The sequence below is a fragment of the Astyanax mexicanus genome, chromosome 5 (genome assembly GCF_023375975.1).
Source record: "Astyanax mexicanus isolate ESR-SI-001 chromosome 5, AstMex3_surface, whole genome shotgun sequence".
NCBI lineage: Eukaryota > Metazoa > Chordata > Actinopteri > Characiformes > Acestrorhamphidae > Astyanax > Astyanax mexicanus.
The window spans coordinates 47,644,428-47,670,938 of record NC_064412.1 but is presented as its reverse complement, the minus strand read 5'-3'; the positions used below and the strand labels follow the sequence as shown (position 1 = coordinate 47,670,938).

The following is a 26,511-nucleotide window of genomic DNA, read 5'->3' as shown; positions in this document are numbered from 1 at the left end:
CATACAGCTTGTTGATGGTAAAAGGTAACTTTCATTAGGATACCATTCTGGCATGACTACCCACTCAGTGTTATTCCTTTCCGTTGATTCCCTCTGGGTGCAACAAAATTTCTGATGATTACTGTATGGAAATGAAGAAAAATAAGAATTACTGCAACCCGGTCTGTGTGCTCGAGGGCAGAATCAGAACACCATTTGCCATTTGGGCCGAGCTGAAATTAGAGATATAAATACCAGTGGTCCTCATTAGCAGCGTTTCCCAGAGTTGTTTATAGAGTGTTTTGATGCATTGTTTGATGGCGTGACAAGGTTTAGGAAATTATGTTTTTTTTTTTTTTTTTGTTCCCGTACACCGTTCAGCTGACTCTTTAGATCTATAGTGGGCTGCCATAACTAACCAGCTAAATGAGGACCACAGGGACTCAGCTCTAATTTCATGATGAAACATTAAGTAATACGCTCTATGATCGCATCGTAGCCTCGGGCGCTGTTTCATGTTTTTTTGAGCACATCTATGGTAGAGTAAATGTGCTTATTAAAATGTTTTTATCTTATAGCCGGCCAAGATCTCCATCCACATCAGCGGCAGGAGTTCAGTTATTGAGGGAGAAGTGCTTATCCTGCTTGAGAGGCTCGTACACTGACAAATAACACAGCAAATATCATAATACATCAACGAGTATTGTGACCCGTGACTTTTGGCATGTCCCATGGAAGCTAAGGAGCGCTGCACTGAACTGTGTGGATGTGTGGGCGGGGTCTTCTTTGTTTAATGTTGATGTGGAATCTGGATTTCTGCCAGAGTTGATTGTTGGCTTGTATGGACAGCTCTAGCCAGAAGCTGCCAGTCACCATCATTACCCCCCACTGCACTACTGTCCACAGTGGGTGATAATATTCATCTTCTGTGGTCTATTCCTGGTACACAGGTGACACTGTGGATAGATAAATGTTAAATACCTGAAACACATATATCAGACCTCACTACAACTCCCATAGTTTACCTGGCCTTACCATGAGCACACTGACCAGTTCAGTTCAGTCAACCTCACTCACAAGATAACACCTCACAACTTTCACAGATGTGAGCAATCCCAAGCATAACACGCCATGATCAGTTTACATACTATGACTTTTGGCATTTCAAAGTATATGCAGAATATATTTGCTTTTTCTTTTATGTTTCATGTGTATACACCATATGGACAAAAGTATTGGGACACTTGCTCATTCATTGTTTCTTCAGGTTACAATACAGTCCTATGGATTATTGGCTGCTATCCTTGGTAGACCACTTCAAAATGAGTTTCTTAGATTTTACTAAATTGAAAACCTCTGAAATATAATCAAGAGGAAGATGGGTGATCCCAAGCCATCAAACCAAACTGAACTGCTTGAGTTTTTGCACCAGGAGTAAAGGCATAAAGTTATCCAAAAGCAGTGTGTAAGACTGGTGGAGCAGAATATGTCATGATGCATGAAACTGTAATTAAAAACAGGGTTATTCCACCAAATATTGATTTCTAAACTCTTAAAATTTAATTAATATGTACTTGTTTTGTTTGCATTATTTGAGGTCATTTTCTGTAAATAAATGCTCTTTTGCTAATGCTATTTTTATTTGGAATTTGGGAGAAAAAGTGTCTGTAGTTTATAAAATAAAACAATAATTTTCATTTTACTCACTCATTTACCTATAAATAGCAAAATCAGAGAAACTGATTCAGAAACTGAAGTGGCCTCTTAATTTTTTTCCAGATCTGTATTGTTAGATGACTTCATGCATAGAGCTTTTAATTAAATAAAATGTAATTTTATTCAAATCCAAACATATCGATGGTCTGTTTCATTTGAACATTTCGTTCTGCACTCATCATATTGCATGTAAAGTGCATCATGGATGGTGCACAAGGCTGTGTGGATGGTCATTGTCTTGTCTCTAGGGGAGGAGCTAAGTTCCCAATGTTGGGGACTAACATAGACACTGACTATAAACCCCAGAGGCCAGAGACCACACCCGCATATGGGCATGTTTTTAAATGTCAGATTCATCTTTTTTTAAGAATGCAGTTGGACCAGATTAGGGAATTTAGCAGAACCTGCAAGGTTTGGCTTAGTCCAGAACTTCCAGGCAGCTTCAGTAAATCAAACGTCTCTTTCTTCTCATTCTCTTCACAGAATGCTGCCAGTGCATCTGCCACCAGCCCCAATGCTCCAGTCACAGGCTATAAGCGCATGGTCATTCCTAACCAGCCTCCACTGACCGCCACCAAGAAGTCCACCCCCAAACCTCAGCCGTCTCCTGTCACCTCTCCAATCCCCTCCCCTGCTGCTCATTCAGCTGCACGGCCTCAGCAGCAGCAGCCAGTCCCAGCCTCCTACACCACCGCCTCCACTCCCAGCCAGCCCACCTTCAATGTCCAGGTGAGAGCGGCCCAGCCCGGCCCTCAGCAGCAGCCAGGTCGTGGCCCCGCCCAGGTGCAGTACATGCCGGCCCAACCCAGGGGCCCAGATTTCGCCTATGGCCCTCCACAGCCCGGCTTTAACCCGGCTCCTGTTGGAGGCTATCATGATCAGCACTATGGTGGAGCTCCTGTCTACGGAGGCCAGAACACCTGGAGAGCCGAGCCGGGTCACCATCTCGCTCCAGCACACAATCAGCCATACCAGCCACCTGCCCCGAAGAAAACCTACATCACCGACCCTCCTGCCAGCCTGGCACCCTATGGAGCTGGACCCGGAGGCCCACATAAGGTAAGAATGATGGATTTATGTATTTTGTCTGTGTCACTGGTTTTGAACAGTGGCAGCTTTGTGAAACTGAGTACTGAACAGCAGCCAGGTATTGGATAATGGCAACTTGATGAACCCTGGTATTGAATATTGGCAGCTCGGTAAACTTGAGTATTAAATAGTGGCAGCTTGGTGAAAATGTGTTTTAAACTATGGCAGTTGGATAAACTTGGGTGTTTAACTAAGGCATCACATAGTGGCAGCTTGATCAACCTGGGCATTAAACAGTGGCAGCTTGGTAAACTGAGGTATCGAATAGTGGCAGCTGGATCAACCTAGGCATTAAACAGTGGCAGCTTGGCAAACTAAGGCATCACATAGTGGCAGCTTGATCAACCTGGGTATTAAACAGTGGCAGCTTGGCAAACTGAGGTATCGAATAGTGGCAGCTGGATCAACCTAGGCATTAAACAGTGGCAGCTTGGCAAACTGAGGTATTGAATAGTGGCAGCTTGATCAACCTGGGCATTAAACAGTGGCAGCTTGGTAAACTGAGGTATCGAATAGTGGCAGCTTGATCAACCTGGGCATTAAACAGTGGCAGCTTGGTAAACTGAGGTATCGAATAGTGGCAACTTGATCAACCTGGGTATTAAACAGTGGCAGCTTGGCAAACTAAGGCATCACATAGTGCCAGCTTGATCAACCTGGGTATTAAACAGTGGCAGCTTGGCAAACTGAGGTATCGAATAGTGGCAGCTGGATCAACCTGGGTATTAAACAGTGGCAGCTTGGCAAACTGAGGTATCGAATAGTGGCAGCTGGATCAACCTGGGCATTAAACAGTGGCAGCTTGGTAAACCGAGGTATCACATAGTGGCAGCTTGATCAACCTGGGCATTAAACAGTGGCAGCTTGGCAAACTGAGGTATCACATAGTGGCAGCTTGATCAACCTGGGCATTAAACAGTGGCAGCTTGGTAAACTAAGGTATAACATAGTGGCAGCTTGATCAACCTGGGCATTAAACAGTGGCAGCTTGGTAAACTAAGGTATCACATAGTGGCAGCTTGATCAACCTGGACATTAAACAGTGGCAGCTTTGCAAACTCATGCATTGAATAGCGTTAGCTGGATGCATTAAACAGTGGCAGCTTGGTAAACCAAGGTATCAAATAGTGGTGGCTTGTTCAGCATGCATTACATACTGGCAGCTTTGTGAATTTAAATGCCTATTTTGCAGACCCAGCTATTAAACACTGGCAGCTTGGTAATTTGAATATTATAAAGAACGCCTATTTGGCAGACCCAGCTATTAAACAGTGGCAGGTTGGCAAACCTAAATATCGAACCCACAACCTTGTCATCATTCGAGCTGTCACTGCCATATTAAGTATCTGATTAACCCACTCTTGTACCATCTTATACAGTGCCTAGCAAAAGTGTTCAGCCCCCTTAAACTTTTCATACTTTTGCCACATTTCAGGTTTCAAATATAAATATATGAAATTATATATTTTTTTAAAGAATCAACAGTAAGTGGGACACAGTCTTGAAGTGGAACCAAACTTAGTGGATATTTTAAAGTTTTTTTTAGAAATAAAACATTATAAAGTGGGGCATGTAATATTTAGCCCCCTTGCGTTAATACTTTGTAGCGCCACCTTTTGCTGTCATCACAGCTGCAAGTCACTTGGAGTATGTCTCTATCAGTTTTGCACATCGAGAGACTGAAATTTTTGCACATTCTTCCTTCCAAAACAGCTGGAGCTCAGTGAGGCTGGATGGAGAGCGTTGGTTTGTGAACAGCAGTTTTCAGGTCTTTCCACAGATTCTCCATTGGATGCAGGTCTGAACTTTGACTTGGCCAAAGTCAAATACAATGGATAATATACTGGATACGTTTATTTTTATGTAGATTACGTAGATTTTGCTTTATGTTGTGGATCATTGTCTTGTTGAAAGATAAATCTCCAGTCTGAAAGTAAAGGAGCCGAATAATATTGCATGCCCCACTTTTTAGTTTTTTATTTCTTTAAAGTACGTTTAAAATATTCAATAAATTCCGGTCCACTTCACGATTGTGTTCCACTTGTTTGTTTTTCACAAAAAATAAATAAATAAATAAATAAATAATTACAATTTCATATTTTTATGTTTAAAGCCTGAAATGTGGCAAAAGGTTAAAAAAAGGTCAAGGGGGTCGAATACTTTTGCAAGGCACTGTACCAAACAGCTGCTTTAAATTTAATTAAATAAATCTCACCGTTTTCACTGGACGCTGAAATTTGCAACACTTTTCCACACAACAACAGAACAAGGCATTAAACTCATGGGTGCTGAAGGACTGGTTTTAGTACAGCGTGAAAACCCGACTAACTCAAAGACAGAACATGCTGGAAGGTTCTGAGTGCTGAAGAGACAGTCTCATCTTCATCAAACGCAGCGTGATGAAGGTGTTTCTCAGCGCATAGCTGTCTTCCTCCATGCATAATAAAAAATACATGAAAAACGTGTGTCCCTGTTTGCAGAAGTGAACGTGTATATGTGTATGCATGTATGCATGGGTGTGTATACACACATAAATGCACGTATACACACTTATACACACATATAAACACAGAAATGTGTATGCATATGTGATCTATGGTAATGTTGAACACAGGTTAGGGTGTTTAACCATCTGATTTAATATTTATATATATATATATATTTTTCTCTATATGAAGTCATCCAGACTATAAAGGAACTCCCATTCCCATTGTCTATTTTTTTCTCCCCAATTAACTAGGCCGATTTTCCCACCTATTCAGTTTATACTTAGCTTTATATCCCCCATCACTAGATATACCACAACACAAGGAGGGTGAAGACCAGCACATGCCTCCTCCGACACATGTAAAGTCAGCCACCACTTCTTTTCAAACTGCTGTTGATGTAGCGTTAAGCATTAGCTCACAGATGCCTTGTGCTGATTGACATCATCCTAGGAGTGATATAGAGAAGAAATGTCATCTACCTACCCAGAGAGAGCAAGGCAAATTGTGCTCTCTCAGGGCGCCGGCAGCTGATGGCAAGCTGCATGCCCGGGATTCGAACCACCGATTCCCCAATCATAGTTGTAGTACTTTAGTAACTTAAAAGTGTTAAACAAACTAAATACTCTGTAAAGCATTTAGATGATCTTATCTGTCTCTGAGTCTGATAACTCCCTAGTTAAATTCCCTAGTCCTCTTCTCCAGTGCTGACAGGTCCATATTTTATACCTGATAGATATTTGTCAGGTGGCTTGTGAGGCATTGGTGATCATTCTATAAGCTCTCAGATTGTGCCTTTCACCCTTTTACACATAGCAGAAACTAAGCCAGCACCTAAACCAACAGCAATTATGTTGGTGATATCCAAAACCAGTTGGTGGCTGGAGAATTGGTGCAGTAAGCTAGCGTCCTCTCTTTTCTGGGGGTGAAAACTGTGCTTGTTAAGCTGTATCTGTCCTGAATCAGGCCAGGAGGACCAAAAACAAACAAAAAACAAAAAAAGGCTATGATATTTTTATAATAGTAATCTGAACATACTGGGTTGTGTAAATACTGTGCAGTAACAGTCTGTTCCAAAACTGCTTTTGTACAGAAAAAAGATCAACTGTAAACTGTAAATTAATTGTTTTAAATTTAAATCTTAATTTACTTGATATTGTATTGTATTGTACTGTATTGTACTTAATTTTGTTGATATTGATACAGACCTGCTATAAGTTTCAAACCAATGAAAAAGGGAAAAGGGGTCTTTTTTTTTAAACAGTTTTTATTATTTTCCAGTCCCCAGGTTGTTTTTCCCCTTTAAAAAAGCCTGGCCAGTTTACTGCTTTGTGTTCACTGTACTGCATCATTCAGTTAATCTCAGTTATAGAAAGGGAGCATTGTCAGTGTTCTTAAATTTTTGACTGGTAGTGTATATATGTAGGTGTGTGTGTGTGTGTATTAGTTTTGTTTGTGCTGTAATTGGTTGAGATGGTAATGCAGTGGGGACTGCACTGAATGTTCAGAATAAACAGTTATTTTAACCTTTATGAATTTTTAACTCTCAGTCTGATCTGCAGGGCTTTACACCGTCTGATTCCATTTGTCTGACCAAAGGCAGCAGGTTCTGTCTTCACTCACACATATCTCTCTCTCTCGCTCTCTCTCTCTCGCTCTCTCTCTCTCTCTCTCTCTCTGTTTATCTATCTCTTTCACTCTTTCTGCACACAGTGTATTTTTCTTTTTCTCTCTGTCTCTCTGTCTTGCTCTCTCCCTCTTTCTGCAATCTCTCTCTCTCCCTCTTTCTGCAATCTCTCTCTCTCCCTCTTTCTGCAATCTCTCTCTCTCCCTCTTTCTGCAATCTCTCTCTCTCTCTCTCTCTCTCTCTCTCTCTCTCTCTCTGTATAATAGTCCAGTGTGCAGTGCTCTCATAGTGTGTTTTTATTTATTCTTGTGTTTTTTTCTGGTGTTTTGAAGTTGTCGAAAGGTAAACAGAAGTAATTAACTTCTTCATGCTTGAATGGATTTGGGTTTCTGCTCTTTATGAAGTTACACTTCTGTGTTTAAACAGCAGATGACATTTTCTTTATGACTTTCTATGAAATATTACACTTAGGCTACGTTTTCCCACTTTTAGATTATTTGTGAAACAGATGAGTGATATTATTTGTAGGGGTGGGACAATATAATATATATATATATATATATATATATATATATATATATATATATATATATATATATATATATATATATATATATATATATATATATACACTGCTCAAAAAATAAAGGGAACACTCAAATAACACATCCTAGATCTGAATGAAATATTCTCATTGAATACTTTGTTCTGTACAAAGTTGAATGTGCTGACAACAAAATCACACAAAAATCATCAAAGGAAATCAAATTTATTAACCAATGGAGGCCTGGATTTGGAGCCACACACAAAATTAAAGTGAAAAAACACACTACAGGCTGATCCAACTTTAATGTAATGTCCTTAAAACAAGTCAAAATGAGGCTCAGTATTGTGTGTGGCCTACACGTGCCTGTATGACCTCCCTACAACGCCTGGGCATGCTCCTGATGAGGTGGCGGATGGTCTCCTGAGGGATCTCCTCCCAGACCTGGACTAAAGCATCCGCCAACTCCTGGACAGTCTGTGGTGCAACGTGACGTTGGTGGATGGAGCGAGACATGATGTCCCAGATGTGCTCAATCGGATTCAGGTCTGGGGAACGGGCGGGCCAGTCCATAGCTTCAATGCCTTCATCTTGCAGGAACTGCTGACACACTCCAGCCACATGAGGTCTAGCATTGTCCTGCATTAGGAGGAACCCAGGGCCAACCGCACCAGCATATGGTCTCACAGGGGGTCTGAGGATCTCATCTCGGTACCTAATGGCAGTAAGGCTACCTCTGGTGAGCACATGGAGGGCTGTGCGGCCCTCCAAAGAAATGCCACCCCACACCATTACTGACCCACTGCCAAACCGGTCATGCTGAAGGATGTTGCAGGCAGCAGACCGCTCTCCACGGCGTCTCCAGACTCTGTCACGTCTGTCATGTGCTCAGTGTGAACCTGCTTTCATCTGTGAAGAGCACAAGGCGCCAGTGGCGAATTTGCCAATCCTGGTGTTCTCTGGCAAATGCCAAGCGTCCTGCACGGTGTTGGGCTGTGAGCACAACCCCCATCTGTGGACGTCGGGCCCTCATACCATCCTCATGGAGTCGGGTTCTAACCGTTTGTGCAGACACATGCACATTTGTGGCCTGCTGGAGGTCATTTTGCAGGGCTCTGGCAGTGCTCCTCCTGTTCCTTCTTGCACAAAGGCGGAGGTAGCGGTCCTGCTGCTGGGTTGTTGCCCTCCTACGGCCTCCTCCACGTCTCCTGGTGTACTGGCCTGTCTCCTGGTAGCGCCTCCAGCCTCTGGACACTACGCTGACAGACACAGCAAACCTTCTTGCCACAGCTCGCATTGATGTGCCATCCTGGATGAGCTGCACTACCTGAGCCACTTGTGTGGGTTGTAGAGTCCGTCTCATGCTACCACGAGTGTGAAAGCACCACCAACATTCAAAACTGACCAAAACATCAGCCAGACAGCATAGGTTCTGAGAAGTGGTCTGTGGTCCCCACCTGCAGAACCACTCCTTTATTGAGTGTGTCTTGCTAATTGCCAATAATTTCCACCTGTTGTCTATTCCACTTGCACAACAGCAGGTGAAATTGATTGTCAATCAGTGTTGCTTCCTAAGTGGACAGTTTAATTTCACAGAAGTTTGATTTACTTGGAGTTATATTGTGTTATTTGAGTGTTCCCTTTATTTTTTTGAGCAGTGTATATATATATATATATATATATATATATATATATATATATATATATATACCAGGAAAAAATGGTGTTGTTTTAATTGTATTGTGTTGATTGTATCGCATCGATATGTGGTGTCAAATATGGATATCTTTCAAATCTGACTTAATAGAGTTACTGCCTAATTACTCCTAATTCCTGTGCTAATCACTTGAATAGGGTAAACCTGCTGTGAAGAATATTGGTTGTTAAATTCTCGACATTGGTTTTTGGTTCTGTGTGAACAGCTGTGTTTTCTGTGAATTATATCTGTGGTATTGAAATCTGATATGTATCTAAAACCTAGCAATGCGACTCAAAAGCCATGTGGAGTTTTTTTCTTATGGTCTAAATTAAAAGTGTAAAGAGTGGAGATACACTGAAATGAAAATCTATCCGAGCCCTGTACAGCTAGTATCTTTCAGCTGGGTTCGTACAGGGTTCGTACGGTCAGGAAAAAACCTGGAAAAGTCTTGGAAAGTTTTGGAAAAATGAAAAAAAAAAAATACCCAGAAAGTTTTTGAAAGGTCATGAAAATTTGGTCAGAAAAATGTATGTTTTCGTTTATTAATGAAAGAAAAAACTAATCGAGCTAACAAATATGTCAGCTCAGAGTTAATTCAGTAGTTTAGCCCTACGCAATGGAGCTCTCAGAATCTGACACATTTTATTCTTGAAGATTGTCAGCATTTTTATAAGATTACTTTTAGGACTACTATAATCAATTTTGATTATAGTTTAGTTGCTTTTTGGTTTTATTGTACATTTCTGCACTGATCATATGTTCATGAAAATTGACCTTTAAAAATCATTAGAAATCATGAAAAAATCATGAAAATGTAAGTGTTAAATAGTGTATTAGCCCTGGAGGTGTGATTGTGGGAGTGTGGGAATGCAGCCACTGCTAAAAAAAATCCTAATACTTGACAAAACACTGCAGCATGACTTTAAGTAATTTGATCATTGTTTGGTATAAAATATTGGGCCTTTTCAGTAATTCGGGCAAACTCAGTTATTTTTAGCTGAATTTTCTTTGCCAAATATTTTACTTATTTACTTAAGAATACTGTAATCCTGTGGGAGAAAACCAGAGACCCAGGAGGAAACCCACGAGACACGGAGAGAGCATGGAAACTCCACCGAGATAGGGACTTGAACCCAAGACCCCAGCGCTGGGAGGCGGATGTGCTAGCTACTAAGATGCACACAATGTGTCCCTTATAAAGAGCCTGCTATATTAATGGGGTATTGATGGTTAGATGTATGAGTGTTTTTCTATAGTTTTTCTATATTTATTTTATTTTTTGTAATCGTGGTGTCTTGGGGAACCACATAACTGCATCAGATCCCCCACAGGCCCGTCCTCCGAGAGCCTGATCACCGTCTCCATACACACACACACTCTCCACGGCTGTGTGAGGAGCTGAACACACCCCTGAGTCTCTCTAATTCAAGGATTTTATGCTCACACAAGTACAAACAACTGCAACCCCCGCCCGGGGGAATCGCTCATCAAGGACTGTGTTTTACTAAACACAAATTAAATACCACACTGCAGCGGCAGCAGCATCTTACTCTAAATTACCAAAACTAATTAATATCGGCTCAAACAAAAAGTACATTTCTTCTGCTGCTGGATGATGACGACGCCGGTCCCAGCGTGATCCACAGCTCAAACAACAGGTGGAGGTGCTGTTCGCTTTGTTTTTATTATAATAAATAAATACTGAAGCGCGCTCTTGTTTTAAGTGAGCTTTTTGAGGCTGAGTCATTTCCTGAGTTCCTAATTTGCTGAATATTTTTGATGAAACTTGAAAGGAAACAGGATCTATAGCACCGTGTTGCTCACTAAACAATTACAGAACAAACATCTGCTCTAAAGCGTAAAAGTAAAGGAATATCAGTTTTTTTGTCACAGTTTAACTGACTGGGTTTCCTGAAGTTCCTTTATTGAGAGTTTTTGCTTTGTAAATAATGTAAATATTTATTATTTTTATTTATTTAAGCTGCAAAGTCAAAAGTTTGGACATACCTTCTCATTCAGTGTTTTTTACTTTCTTTATTTTTAGTGAGGTGTGTTCAGTTTTTCTATTTTGGTGCTGTTAAACACAGGAGCTCCAGTGACTGATTAAAACCCTGACAACAGTCAATCATTCCTATAGTTGTGCCATGCGCTTCATAAACACACACACACACACACACACACGGACTTTTAACTCAACAATAAACAGAATAAAGAATAAAATAACATTGCTGTTCCCTTAAATTAGCTGGTGTATCTTCACAGCGTGAAAGAGCAGGTCAGTATCCTCTGCTGAGATGCACAAAGCACCACGCTGTTAAGATACAAACTTGCCAAAGTCAGAGCGTATCTGCCTCTTAAAGGAAATGGTAAGTAAAACACTGATTAGTTTCTTTCATATTACACCCAAAACACACCCAAGATTAATTAAGAGAATTTGTGCATGTCTTTTGCGTGTTTTCAGACGTGCAGATTTGCAATTGATTGGTATGTTATAGATCACAAAAAAATATATATATAAAAAAAAATAATTCAAATAATATATATATATATGTGATTTTTAATACTCGCATACTGTTCTCTCTGCACTTTTCTGTTCCTGCTGAATGGTGACCCGTCACACTGCATGTGAGCATTAGCCTGAGCGCTTTGACCTCGTCTGATCTTTACAGTAATGAGCATCTCATCCTCATCCCGCCTCATCTCAGCCCATCTGTTCCTCATTTCTCTCTCTATATGGAACACGTTTAATACAGTAATCCTGAAACGGAGCAGCAGCACAATGTAAAGCTGGATTACGGAAAATAAGCAGATCTGTCAAATACATCATCTTTATTGTTGCCAGTCTATCCAGTGGCGATGTCACAGCGATGTCACCATCATGTCACGACACTGTCACCTTGCAAACACTTCAGAATCTACTTACTGAAATTGCACATTAAGAGCGTTGTGACTCTTAATCTGTTGGTAAATACCATGAATACCAATCTTAGCCCATCTGTAAATAATATTCATTTTCTTGGTGCTCGGAGTTCAGTGTATATTATATAGTGTTATGAAGTTATTGGCACTGCGGGGGGGGGGGGGGGGGGGGATTTGAGTTATGATTTATGATTGGGTTCTTGTGTTCTGTATTGTGTGAAGATTTGGGTCGTAATTGAAGGCGTTCAGCATTTACTACAGAAAGTCAGAGTCCTTAAAGAGCTGGAAATGGTCTGTCATTTTTTTTAAACGTTTATTTATTATTTTACCAGTCAAAAGTTTGGACGCATCTTCTCATTCAGCATTTTTCTTTATTTCTTAAATTAATTTATTTTCTACATTGTAGATTGCTATTAAAGACATGAAAACTACTATTAAGGGACACATGGAATTACAAAGTCAGCAGTTAAAAAAAGTGATTGTCCTCCACAATCCCCTGATCTAAACCTGATGAACTGAGATGGTGATTTGAGGTGATTTAGGATCAGCTGGAGCTTCACAGCGTGAAGGAATAGCAGCAACTTTTGTTCAGCAGTGTGCAGATCTGTTCTTTAACTCTTTTTTATTAACTAGAGGCAGGATGATAAGTAGAACTAGGTAAAGTTTGATGTTATGAGTTAGTTTGGATTGAGGTGTAGTGAAGTGTAGTGTAATGGTGAGGATTAGAATGGGATTAGTTTAGGGATAGGGAAAAAGGCTTTTGGTCAAGGTTAAGGTTAGACTTAAGTTTTGGTACCACTTGAAATTAAGACTACCTTTATAAAGGGGTTATAAATGGTTTACAATTCGTTTATTAATGGTTACTAATTAGGTTGTAAATGCCTTAAAAATCATTAATAATCAGTTATAACACATACAATAAAAGGGCAACAATATAGATGGCTGTGGGTTCACTATTTGGCAAACAACAGGTCATTGTTGCCCTTATGTGTTATAACTGATTATTAATGATTTTTAAGGCATTTACAACCTAATTAGTAATCAGTAATAAATTAATTGTAAACCATTTATAAACCCTTTATTAAGGTAGTCTTATTTTAAAGTGGTACCTAAGTTTTTGATTGAGGTCAGGACTAGGGCTATATGAATAAGGATTAGGTTTTTGGTCAAGTTTGATGTTAGAAAGGTTTTAGATTGAGGTTAAGTGTAGCGTAATGGTGGAATTAGGGAAAGGGGAAAAAGACTGTTTTTGATTAAGGTCAGGACCAGGGCTTGGAGAAAAGTAAGGATTAGGATTTTGGTTGCTGTTAGGACCGGGACTAGACAGAATATGACTAAGGCCAGATTAATGGTTAATATTAATGGTAGGTTTAATGAAAGGAATGCATCAACAGTACATCTTGAATAAACTGTATTTACCTCAGTATATTTAGATGCTTAATAAAATAATGTTACTTAAAAGAAGTTATGTATTATTTTATTATGTATAAAATCACCATCAACTGGCATGCATGCTCCATGCTGAATGCTCTAATTGGTTGACCCCTCTGGATTTCCTCTCTGATTGGTTTGTGTCTTTGATGTTGGCAGTAATCGGTAAGGTGTATAGTAGTGATGGGCTTTTTTCTCGTCAACTCGGCTCAAGGACACTTAATTACACAAATCCTCCGCACCATGTTTGATCTCTGTTTTGAGAAACGGGGGAAATTTCATGCTTCTGCTTAAATTACCAACTTCTATATGTTCTCCATCTCTAACCACTCCTCTCTTTCTCTCCATTCTCTCTCTCTCTCTCTCTCTCTCTCTCTCTCTCTCGTTCTCTTTCTCTTTCTGGCTTGTGCCCCCCCTCTAAATTGGAAGGAGGCTAAGCTGGATGATCACTTGTGTTGTCGCTGAGCTTGACTGACGTTTGATTGGTCGAGGGGGAGATTATTTAGAACTCAACCCCTACCAGCACCTAAAGCCCCTAAAAGGTCAGTGACGGGTTCAGCTGTCAAACATTCGCTCATCATTTTCCGCTGTCTGATGTTACCCATCCAAGGCTCCTCCTCCTTTTCCCCCAGGACTCCCTGGCCCCGCCCACTGGAGGCCTCCTCTTTCCTGGGTGACCCACATATTATGACATTCACAACGGATCCGGTCAGCACCTGCCCAAAATAGCCCCCTCTGGAACATGTGGGGGGGGGAGAGTCTGGCGAGAAAAGGGTCTCTCGATTACAGCTGGCTCCGCCCCCTCACCTTCAGGTCAGGGTAGCGGCTGGCTGAGTGCCCTCGTCCTCTACTGCAGCCGTTTCATAATCAGATCCGATGACCTTTAGTTTTTAATATGGGTGTTTACTCAGAGGAAACCATGTCTTAATGGACATGTTGATCATATTTACTGACAATTAGGATTATACACATTTTTGATGCTTCCTTAATTAAAAATACATTAATTAATACTTTCTAACTTGTTTCAGTGCTTTAAAATAGTGCTAAATTACAGAAACAAAAGGGACATTTATTATAAAGGTGAATTCTGTGACTTTTACTCTCCCTTACCTCAAAAATACCTCAAAAGTCTTCGATATGAACTTGAAATAAATGTATCACAACAAACCAAAATCACAATCCATTTAATAACATACAATATCCTTCATTTCTGTAGCTACTAAATTCTCTGAGCTGAATTGAACAACAAATCATTTGTAATATGATCTGCAATCATTCAACAACATCAGATAAAACCACATAAACAAGAGATTACTGTACTAACCTTCATCACCAACAATCTCTACAATACAGAGTTACTATATTCACTAATACCACTTACAACTTTACTGTACACAACACAAGCATTATGTTCACCATGTCCAGAAGAAGCTCCGCCCACTTCTCTACTACAATACAGAGTTACTATATTCACTAATACCACTTACAACTTTACTGTACACAGCACAAGCCTTATGTTCACCATGACCAGAAGCTCCGCCCACTTCTCTACTACAATACAGAGTTACTATATTCACTAATACCACTTACAACTTTACTGTACACAGCACAAGCCTTATGTTCACCATGTCCAGAAGCTCCACCCACTTCTCTACAATACAGAGTTACTATATTCACTAATACCACTTACAACTTTACTGTACACAGCACAAGCCTTATGTTCACCATGTCCAGAAGCTCCACCCACTTCTCTACAATACAGAGTTACTATATTCACTAATACCACTTACAACTTTACTGTACACAACACAAGTCTTATGTTCACTATTGTATTGTGTAAGGTGTATTGTGTTCAGATTCCTAAGTCCATGTTCTGTCATGGTATGGTGGTGTGTCAGTACACTTCTGTGAGGCAGCATTGATGTAAAAAATAGATTTTAAAGATCTTAGAGTAACATGCTGCCTTCAAGACAATGCAAAAGCACATGCTGCACACATTACAAAGACATGGCTGTGGAAGAAGAGGGTACGGGTGCTAAACTGGCTGGCCTGCTTAAGCTGTGTTTACAACAGGAAGAGTTTGATAAAATAATACCTGAAACATCATCACATCATCACGTGGGTTCCTCAGAGCCTAAACCTCTTTTAAATAAGTGTTGTGAGAAGGAATGGCAACATCACAAATTAATAAATGATGCTTAACTGCCCCAACTTTTTTTCTTGTCTGGGATGTGTAGCAAACCTGAAATGCAGAAATGAATTTACAATAATTAATAAAAAAAGTAGAGCAGATAAAACAGGAAATAAATGTCTGCAATCAAATAAAAGTCACAGTAAATGTGTAACTGTGGTAGAATATTACTGGATCTGTTAAATGTCGTGCGCTGCAGTAGACCGTGCTGACTGCAGACCGCAGGGCAGGAAGTGAACAGAGCGGTCATTGTTTGGCTGGTTTTGAGTTGAGCTCGTGTCCAGCTTCCACACACGGCTCTAATCTGTTCCTGGAAAGCAGCCGCCAGCTTTAGCAGCCAGGAAACAACTGGACGGCCTTTATTCAGTATTCAGCTCTCAGCTGCCCAAACGCCGTGTCCCGGTCAGCCGGAGCTGCGCTGCCTCTGCTCAACTAAACCTATAAAGTTTTATTGGACTTTTAGGGATTCATCAAATATTGATGACCAAAATTATTAGGACAGAAATGGCAAACAAATTGTTTTAGGTCATATTATGCTTTTTTTGTTTGTCTGCTGAAATGTAAAAAATGTCCAAATTGTAAATCTTTATTTTTGATTTGTAATGTTTTAATAGCTTGTTCTTTAAAAAGCAGCATAAAAATATTATGTATTAATTTATGATTTATAAAATAAAAAAAAAAAAAAAATACAAAAAACTATGAAAAAAGTTAACAAAAAAAACTTTCAAAAAGCGTGTTTAGTATTTATCCTTTTATCAAATGTTTCCTTGTGTATGGCTTTGATTTTGGCCAAAATTGTATGTCTTTTAGCAGAATGTCTTATGTTTTATTCTCTTAATATATTTATCTATTTATTTATTATTATTTTTACTTCACTCACAATGTATTTATTTAATTTTGTATTTTAGAATTTATATTATTTTGCCTGTTTTCTTGTGAGATTTTTCTCTGTTCCAGCCTTAATATCAGACAAATATAACCTATGTTAAAATGAAAAGCACATTTTAAATGGTAATTTCATTTATTAAAGGAAAAATATATATCCAAATCAATCTAGCCCTGTGTGAAAAAGTGTTTGCCCCCCTAAATTAACTGTGTTTAATCACACTTTTTGAAAAGCTGAGATAAATTTCACTACTAACCACAACCAGACCTGATTACTACCAGACCTGTAGAATCAAGAATTCACTTAAATAGAACCTGTCTGACATCATGAAGCAGATAAAAGATCTCAAAAAGCAGCACATTATGCAGTGAACTGAAGAATAAAAAAAACAGATGAGAAAAAAAGTAATTGATCATCTGTCAGTCTGGAAAAGGATATTAAGTCATTTCTAAAGCTTTGGGACTCCAGAGAACCACAGTGAGAGCTATTCACAAATGGAGAAAACATGGAACACTGGTGAACGTTTCCAGGATTGATCAACTGAAATTATTCCAAAAAGGGCATGAACAACTCATCCAGGAGGTCACAAAAGAACCCAGAAGAACATTTAAAGAGAACTGCAGGTCTCATTTGCCTCAGTTAAGGTTAGTGTTAATGATTTAATAATAAGAAAGAGACTGGGTAAAATGGAAAATGGTATCAATGGGAGAGTTACAAGGCAAAAAAAAAACACTGCTGACCAGTCAATAAGGAAACACATAAAATGATAAAATGTCACAGAGGCAGTTAGTCTAAATAAACACAAACGTTTTTAGACAGTGGTGCACCTCCCGTACTATCCTTCACACTCCTTATACACACCACAACCGGTTGCCAGATGTTCTCCTCACTCGGCCGAGAGACAGGCCTGTATAATGATTGGCAGACGGTCTGGCTCAGCCGACTCCCATCCGGCTGCAGGACAGAACACTACCCCGAACCAGCTGTTCCCCGTCCCGGCCCAAACCCAGCACTCAGACTAACTGATCAAAACAGCTATCACTCTAAAACCACTGCTAAACAGATCTTAGCACAACTACAGAACATTTTACTGTGTTTATCTTACTATAAGTTAGTGTTTTATAAAAGACATTTTAATAATTTTACGCACACACACACACACACACACGCACACGTAACTAGATTCTGTTACTTGTTCTGTTTTATATGGTGAATAATTGAGCTGTGATCCCATTTGTTTCTCTATAAACCACTTCCTGTTTAAAATCTTTCCAAAAAAGCCCCCAAAGTTGTTCATTAACTGTTAAGAAGAATAGCTGCTTTTATACAAATGGTGAAGTTGAATTAATATGATTTTTTTTTTTTTATTGTGTTAATTTGTTTTTTTTTCTAAGTTACATAGTAACAGAAATAAAATTCAAAGTACAGGGTTGATTTGTACAGGCAGATGGAGTGTGCAAAGCACCATTACCCAAAATAAGTAAATAAGTAAAAAAATTATTAATAACTCAATTAATTAAAATAAAAAAAAAGCTAAAATAAATAAATAAACAAATAATTTAAAGATGATACAGTCATATGAAAAAGTTTGGGCACCCCTATTAATCTTAATCATATTTAGTTCTAAATATTTGGGTGTTTGTAACAGCCATTTCAGTTTGATATATCTAATAACTGATGGACACAGTAATATTTCAGGATTGAACCAAAATTTGACCGGTGCAAAAGTATGGGCACCCTTATCATTTTATTGATTTGAATACTCCTAACTACTTTTTACTGACTTACTGAAGCACAAAATTGGTTTGGTAACCTTATTGAGCTTTGAACTTCATAGCCAGGTGTATCCAATCATGAGAAAAGGTATTTAAGGTGGCCAATTGCAAGTTGTTCTCCTATTTGAATCTCCTCTGAAGAGTGGCATGGGCTCATCAAAACAACTCTCAAATGATCTAAAAACAAAGATTGTTCAACATAGTTGTTCAGGAGAAGGATACAAAAAGTTGTTTATTGTACTAACAGAAATATTGCACATTTTCTGTTAGTACAATAAACCTCATTTCAATCCTGAAATATTACTGTGTTCATCAGTTATTAGATATATCAAACTGAAATGGCTGTTACAAACACCCAAATATTTACAACAAAAAACTTTTTTCATATGACTGTAAACAAAAGTATGCTAAAAAAAGATAAATTCAGGAAAAAAGGGTGAAACAAATAAATACTTATTTTCTTTATGTGATTTCTGAGGTGGGTTTGAGGTGGGTTGTTGACGGGTTGGCTGTAGTAACGCTTGGCTCCGGCCCAGCCCCGTCCTCTCTCTCCTTCTTTAGGCATGAACTGGAGATGCTGAGAGGTGATCAAACCTGACTCCACATTACATAACTATATTTTACCCATCAGATACCCTGCAGATCCTGTAGCAGGAGAAGATTCTGGAAGCCTCTAACCACCGGCTGTTTATACTCTATCACATATATAACCTGCTTTCCAGCTATAAAACAAACAAACAAACTAAATTAAAACTGAATATGAGCTAGTGTAAATATATCCAGGATTTTTTAAAATATTTTTTAAAATATTAATATAAAGATATTACTACTGTACTTTTTTTTTTCTTTTTATCTCAATCCTTTGTTTGTTGATTTTCACAAAAAACAATCATTCAAACATCTTTCTCTGCAGAAAGCAGTGTGACCAAAATGAAAAATGACAGTATTTTACACATAAACATAGTACTATATACACATATATTTATAAACATTTATATGAAACAATACTACTACTACTACTACTGTTAATAATAATAATAATAATAATAATAATAATAATAATAATAATAATAATAATAATAATGATAATAATTTCTACTGTACATTGATGTTTTTTTTTTTTGTGAATATACTTTTACTGTTTTTCCAAAAAACAGGAACATATAAACACAAAATAAAACTGTACATTAATGGTTGTTGTATTTGTATATAGATATTTTAGTGTAGGTTTTATAATATATATATATATATATATATATATATATATATATATATATATATATATATATATATATATATATATATTGTATTGTTTTATTAAGAATATATATATATATATATATATTTTTTTTTTTTTTTTTTATGTATATTAAGAATGAATGCTTGTTATAAACATATGCCACACCCAGGGTCAAAACCTCACCTGTGGTTCAGATTTACATTAACAGTTTGAGTATTTCACTCACAGAAATATGCTGTAACCTTGTGCAGGCATGTAAACAGTGTGTGTGTGTGTGTGTGTGTGTGTGTGTGTGTGTGTGTGTGTGTGTGTGCACAACTGCGCATGCCTGTACCTGCATACGACTGTCCCTCATTCACTACTGAAATACATACACAATGTTTCTCACGATTTTTTAACTGTTATTTGATTGCAGACAGTATGAACCCAATGTATTTCATGTTTTATCTGATAAACTTTATTTAATTTATTAACATACGTCATTCATGCAATTCAGACCTGAAACACATGGTAAAGCATCTATCACTTCATACTGTTACCATTCCTTCTGACACTTAAGAGATTTATACAGAGTGATGAAGTGTTTGTTATTTTGTCCCATTCTTTCTCTCAAAATTCAGAGCATCGAATTTCTCTACACAGTCTCTACTGGGGCAGGCCAGTCTAGTATCCGTACCCTCTCAGCATGTGGTTTAGAATTGTCTTGATGAAAACTGCATGGATATCTCTAGAAGATGTGGTCTAGAAGGCAGCATATTTAGCTCTAAGATCTCTAAAATGTACTTTTCTGCATTAATGCTGCATCACTGAAGTGTACTGACCCCATACCATGGATTTGCTGCTGAGAACCATCTAAACTGACCATGTTTCATCCTTTTTTGGGAAAATCTTGAGTTCATACGGTCTGCAATAAAAAAAAATAGTGTAAGGAAGAGGAAGAAAAACATATTATTTATTATTAATTATTTATTCATTCATTTTCATACTGTCACAATTTATTTTCATTTTTATTTTTTATTTTTTTTGGGGGGGGGGGTTGTTTCAACAGAGATTTGTTGCTTTTCTTTTAGAAAATAAAGAAAACCATTTCATCAGGTGAAGATTCTTCCAGACTTTTGAAACGACCTTCGCATTAACACATCTCTAATACAGATATTGACCTTTTTTTTTTCTCTACGCTGGATGAAAGGATGGTTTGAGGAAATGATGTGGGTTTTGGAGCAGCAGGGGAAGGTCAGACAGGTCGAGCACTGAATCTTAACGTAACACAGGCCCAGATTGAATTACAGTCTGGGGGAAATAGCTGTTAGGCTCAGATTGTACCCGCCGGACGCTCCGAGCGGCTACCGGATTTGTTCTTTTCCTGCTTAATTCAGTTTCAGCGTGCCGTATAAAGCGTGATTGCTCTGTTCCTGAGCGTCTCGGCCAGTTTCATCACCGGCGTCTATTTTCAAAGGCTTGTCTGACTCGTCGTCGCCTCCCTGACGGCCAGAGCGTATTCCTCTTTCCCTAATTCAGCTGAGTGCTGCTGTTAATTTTACACATAGTCGCACCTTGTGACAAGCGATCGCTTGCATTAGTTGGCAGCGCTGGGCCGGGCGCTATAATTGGCGGGTTATTGCGGTGCTGGGAGAGGTGTATGATGGGGCGTTTAGGGGCGTGAGGGGGATTCGTACGGTCTATGGTTGCTGGATATTTCAGAGTAGGTTGCACATCTAGTTTGGCATGATGGACGGAGATCATATGGCTGGTGCTCGGGTTTCACCTCAGGTCTCTCGGTTTTCTCACCGCTCTGCTTTCGGGGTGCGCTGGGGTGCAGCGGGGAGGTTCTGGCACAGGCTCAACAGTACCTCTATATGGTGACGTGACCCGTAAAGTTCATCAGTAGTTCAGTGGAAACATGTTCACAAACTGCAAAAAATCCATTGGCAAAAACTAGACAAAATATATGCAAATGAAGACAGATATATGTATATTAAGCAAAAATCTGCCAATGGGGTAAGCAAAATTTTCTTAGTAAGATTTCTTACAAAAAGCAAAGTATCAAAATGAGTAAAGTAACACCTAAATCAAGCAAAAAAGTCTTGTGTTTTTGGACGCAATAATCAGAATAAGTTGATTGCTGCTTGATTGTGCTTATTTTGAGTTCAAATCACTTAAAATAAGGTACAATTTTTAAGTAAGAATGATTAATATAATTACCCCAAAAATAAGCAAAATAATCTAACACTTACACACAATGCTTAGTAAGACAAAAAGTCTTATCAGAGAAGAAAATAAGATTTATTGCCTTAAATGTACATTTTTTGCAGTGCAAATATTCCCCTTTCATTAGCCTGTAAAAGACCAAATTTTAGTCAGAATTCAGGTTTAAGATGTAATATATGTATCTAATTTCGTAATATTGGTGTCCCAACACTTATAGTATTCAGAAATTTCCAAATAGAACATTTATAGGCTAAACAGTGTTTGAAGACTGCTTGTGTTTAGTTTTCCATGCTACACTTACTGTACATTAAATGGAAAAAAAAAGTACTGAGACATCTGCTAATTGTTTTATCATTTCTTCTGAAATCAAGAGTATTTAAGAGTGTATCCTGCTTTTGATGAAGTAACTGTGTCTACATTCCTTTGATTTCCAGTTGTGGCAAGGCCATGCTAGTTAGTTGGCTTTAGTCTGTAGACTCAGGTGACAATCAGAGTGAAAGTGCACAAGTCAATTGTGCAATCTGTAGTTGACTAGTGCTCTATAGATCGTTTAAATAGGGCCCTTATTGTAGTTCTGACCAGGCAGTCTGATTGGTTAAGAAGGGTTCTACCCTCATCTGTATCACTGAACACTGTTGCTAAGCAGCGATGAAGCATAACACTAAAGCGAACTTGCAAACTTCAATAAAATTTCTATTTCTAACATCATGATCAGTTTACGTACTGCTGTCCCATGACTTTTGGAATGCCATTGAATTTACCATCAACATCAGGAATCTGTACTATTATAATTTATATATTATTTGTTCTGTTTTCCAAACTCTTTCTAATGGTTTTATGAAATGTTGTAAACTCCTGAAAATGACTTCACAGCCATGATGCTTGTCACAGCTGTGATGTTATTCACAGTAACTCTCTCACTTTTATTACAAGATGCTTCATAAGCTGTAATAGAAACCTGTATCAACATAGCCCATCTATTCACACTGAAGTTGTTAAGAGAGTGATTTTAATATATCCAGTTTAACACACTCAGGCTGTTTACGCATGCGGATACACTTTGGCTGGATACCGTGTTTACACTTTTGTTGTGAAGAAATGCATAGCTCAGGAAAACTTTCTTCTTACTGAAGACTGTAGAAAACATGGATGTGATGTTATGGAAATCTAACATATTGCAGTTTGCACACACTGCAAAAAAACCATTGGCAAAAACTAGACAATATATGTGTAAATTGAGACATAGATGCTTAAATTAAGCAAATAAATCTGCCAATGGGGTGAGCAAATTTGTCTTAGGAAGATTTCTCGATATGGCTTCTGGCTTAAATTTGTACACAAGAATCAGAGTAACTTCACTGGTGACATTTTGTGCTTATTTTACATTCAAAACACTTTAAATAAAGTGAAAATTCTAAGTAAGACTGAATAAGATCATTATTCATAAAATAAGTGAAACAATCTTACACTTACACAATGCTTATAAGGTAACTATTCTTATCAGAGGAAAAAAGATTTACTGCTATAAAATTAGATAATTTTACTTGCTAATATTTAGTTTTTTTGCAGTGCAGAGAGTCTTTACAGAAGAGACCACACTGCAAAAACATGCATTGGTGAAAACAAGACAAAATATATGTAAATTTAAACATATGTGCTTGTATTAAGCAAAAAACTAAGCAAATTGTTCTTGGTAAGATTTCTTTAAAAAAGTAATCACAAAGTCTCAAAATAAGTAAAGTAAGACTTAACTTAAATTTGGATGACTGGTGACTTTTTGTGCTTATTTTTGAGTTTAAATTACATAAAATAAGATGACAGTTCTAAGTCAGACTGAATAAGATAATTATTCTAAAAATAAACGAAATAATCTAAAACTTAGAATGCTTAATAAGACAAAAAGTCTTATCAGAGAAGAAAATAAGTCTATTGCCTTAAAACTCAAAAAAATTACTTGCTAAGATTTAGTTTTTTTGCAGTGCAGAGGCGGAGCCAGACTCCTCTAATCATTTGGTAGACCCTCCCCCTGTCTCAGAGCACCTTCATTGAGTTTACAGTACAGCCTAAAGGACCAGAAGCACAGATGATTTCCCCCTAGTATACCAAGTGTTATTAATGTCCCAACAGTAAAAGTGCAGTTCATGTTCTATATTTTTCACACTATAAGGCGCACCGGATTATAAAGTGCACTATGTGCATTAAGTGATATGGTGTCACCGTGTTTTCCTTATAATTCAGCAGATCTCACCACTGGCTGGCTGAGCTAAGTTGGTAAAGCTAAACTAAGTAAACAAACTGTAATTCTTAAAAAATGTTTTTAAAAGTCAAATGAGAGCTGGATGTTAATTTGCACAAATTTCTCTCCTGAAAACTGTTTATTTGGGGGATTAAAGCTCTTTAGTTTATTTACATTAATCTTAGATCTCAGATTTCAGACTACAGGCCAATAAATCTTACCTCAAAACGGCAAAAGAGCTAGCACTTGTAGCACGTGCTTAGCGGGTAATGCTAATAGTGCTGGAGAACTAAACTGAAACTCCTGTATAACACTGCACTTCAGCAGAGTGGCTTTACTGCTCCTTACAACCTGACTAGTAAAATTCATGGAACTGAAGAACGATAAGTGTTTCGGTAACCCAGGGCACTAGAGGTTCGTCCCACATAGCTTTTTTTTTAAACACAGTAAACAAGCAGGCTACAGTCTAAACAAGCAGTTAGCGGCTAACGCTAATGCTCCTACAGCAGTGCTAGAGCTGGGGCTATCGGCAGACTACAGTCCGATCCAATATACTAACCTCTGAACGCCGAAAGAGCTAGTGCTTAGCACGGTTAGAGGCTAATGCTAATACAGGTGCTGGTCAACGAATTAGAATAATTTGAAATAGTGCAATCATGAAATTCTTTGAATGCATTTTTTGTGCAGAAAGCAAATCAGGTGTTCACCGCACCTGTCCTACTCGTTAGACTAATCACAGAACTCGTTACCTGGAAAAAAATTTGCTCAGCTGAGCTTTCCAAAAGGCCCATTTAGGCCATTTAACTGTGACACTGTTGTTTTATTGAATTAGAATAATGGAGAAACCGTTTCATTGAATTAGAATAATTTTTATTATAATTACAATCATCACTTTCTCAGTATTTTGTGGCTGCCCCCTTGGCTTGTATGACTGCCTGAAGTCTCCGCGGCATCGATTTGACCAGCTTGTCGCAAGTTTCCGCACTCACTGCTTCCCAGGCAGTGGCGATGTTCTGCTTCAGTTGGTCCAGCGTAGTAGGCTTTCTGTCGCGAATTTTCCGCTTGACGATGGCCCAAAGGTTTTCAATGACATTGAGGTCAGGCGAGTTGGCCGGCCATGCCAAAACTTCAAGCTGTTTTTTAGTGAACCAATCTTTGCCGCATGAGCCGGTGCAAGATCCTGTTGAAATATGAAGTCTTCTTCGCCGAACTGTTCAACAGTCGGAATCAGGAACGTTTCCAGAACATCTTGATATACGGCAGCATTGACAGTCTTCTTGAGGAAGCAGAGTTTCCCTACACCTCGAGCGGACATGCATCCCCAGACCATAACGCTCTGGGGAAACTTGACGGATCTTTTCACGCACTCGTGGTTGTAGGTTTCGCCACCACGACGCCAGACACGAGGACCTTGGTCACCGAAGGAGATGCAGAAGCGTGATTCGTCACTGAAGACCACTTTCTGCCAGTCTTCAGCAGTCCACTCGCCGTGTTCTTTGGCCCACTTCAGCCGTTTCTCCATTTGTTTCTTGTTCAGCATCGGTTTTACTGCTGGAACGCGAGATTTGAAGCCGAGTTCGCGCAGACGACGGTAAGTGGTTGATCTGGAGACGTCAGCGCCGGTCTGCTTGTTCCACAAGTCGGTGAGCTCGGAAGTGGACTTGAACCGGTTGCTGACTGCGATCTTTCTCAGCTGCTTGTTGTCGAGAGCAGAAGTTTTTCGGACGCCGGAACAGTTGGTGCGCTTGCTGCAGTTTTTCTTGAGAGCTTTGCAGACGGAAGACTGGCTGATGCCGAGCTGCTCAGCTATTTTAGTTTGGGTCAAGCCTTGTTGGCGAAGGGCTTGAATTTGAGCCACTATTCCGGTTGAGAGGTTGCGCTGCTTACCCATGATTGATTTTACAACTTAGAAATTCTACTCAACCCTGACTTTATACTGCACAGTGAACACTCTTCACAGAAAACAAAAATTCGAGCATTTATTCTAATTCAATGAAACGGTTTCTCCATTATTCTAATTCAATAAAACAACAGTGTCACAGTTAAATGGCCTAAATGGGCCTTTTGGAAAGCTCAGCTGAGCAAATTAACGGCAGGTAACGAGTTCTGTGATTAGTCTAACGAGTAGGACAGGTGCGGTGAACACCTGATTTGCTTTCTGCACAAAAAATGCATTCAAAGAATTTCATGATTGCACTATTTCAAATTATTCTAATTCGTTGACCAGCACTAGTACAGCTAGAGAACTAAACTGAAAGTTCTGTATAACACTGTAATTCAGTGCAGTGTCTTTATTGCTCCTTAATACCTGGCTGGTAAAATTCATACATAAGGCTCACTGGATTATAAGGCTCACTGATGCTTTTTGGGAAAATTAAAGGATTTAACTGCGCCATATAGTGTGAAAAATACTGTAATTTATTACCAAAACATTTACATTTTTATCAAATTATGTCAATCTACAATATCATAGCTAAGCTCTGTT

At 38.7% G+C, this 26,511-nt stretch overlaps 1 protein-coding gene across 3 annotated transcripts in view; it reads left to right on the top strand.

The window, feature by feature from the left end:
• Positions 1–26,511, top strand: part of lpp (LIM domain containing preferred translocation partner in lipoma) — a 351,252-nt gene that overhangs the window by 204,966 nt on the left and 119,775 nt on the right. For all 3 annotated transcript variants that reach the window (XM_022675482.2, XM_022675484.2, XM_022675483.2), the window contains one exon: positions 2,179–2,754. In XM_022675482.2, coding sequence (XP_022531203.2) covers positions 2,179–2,754 — 576 coding nt within the window. The remainder of the gene's footprint in view (positions 1–2,178; positions 2,755–26,511) is intronic.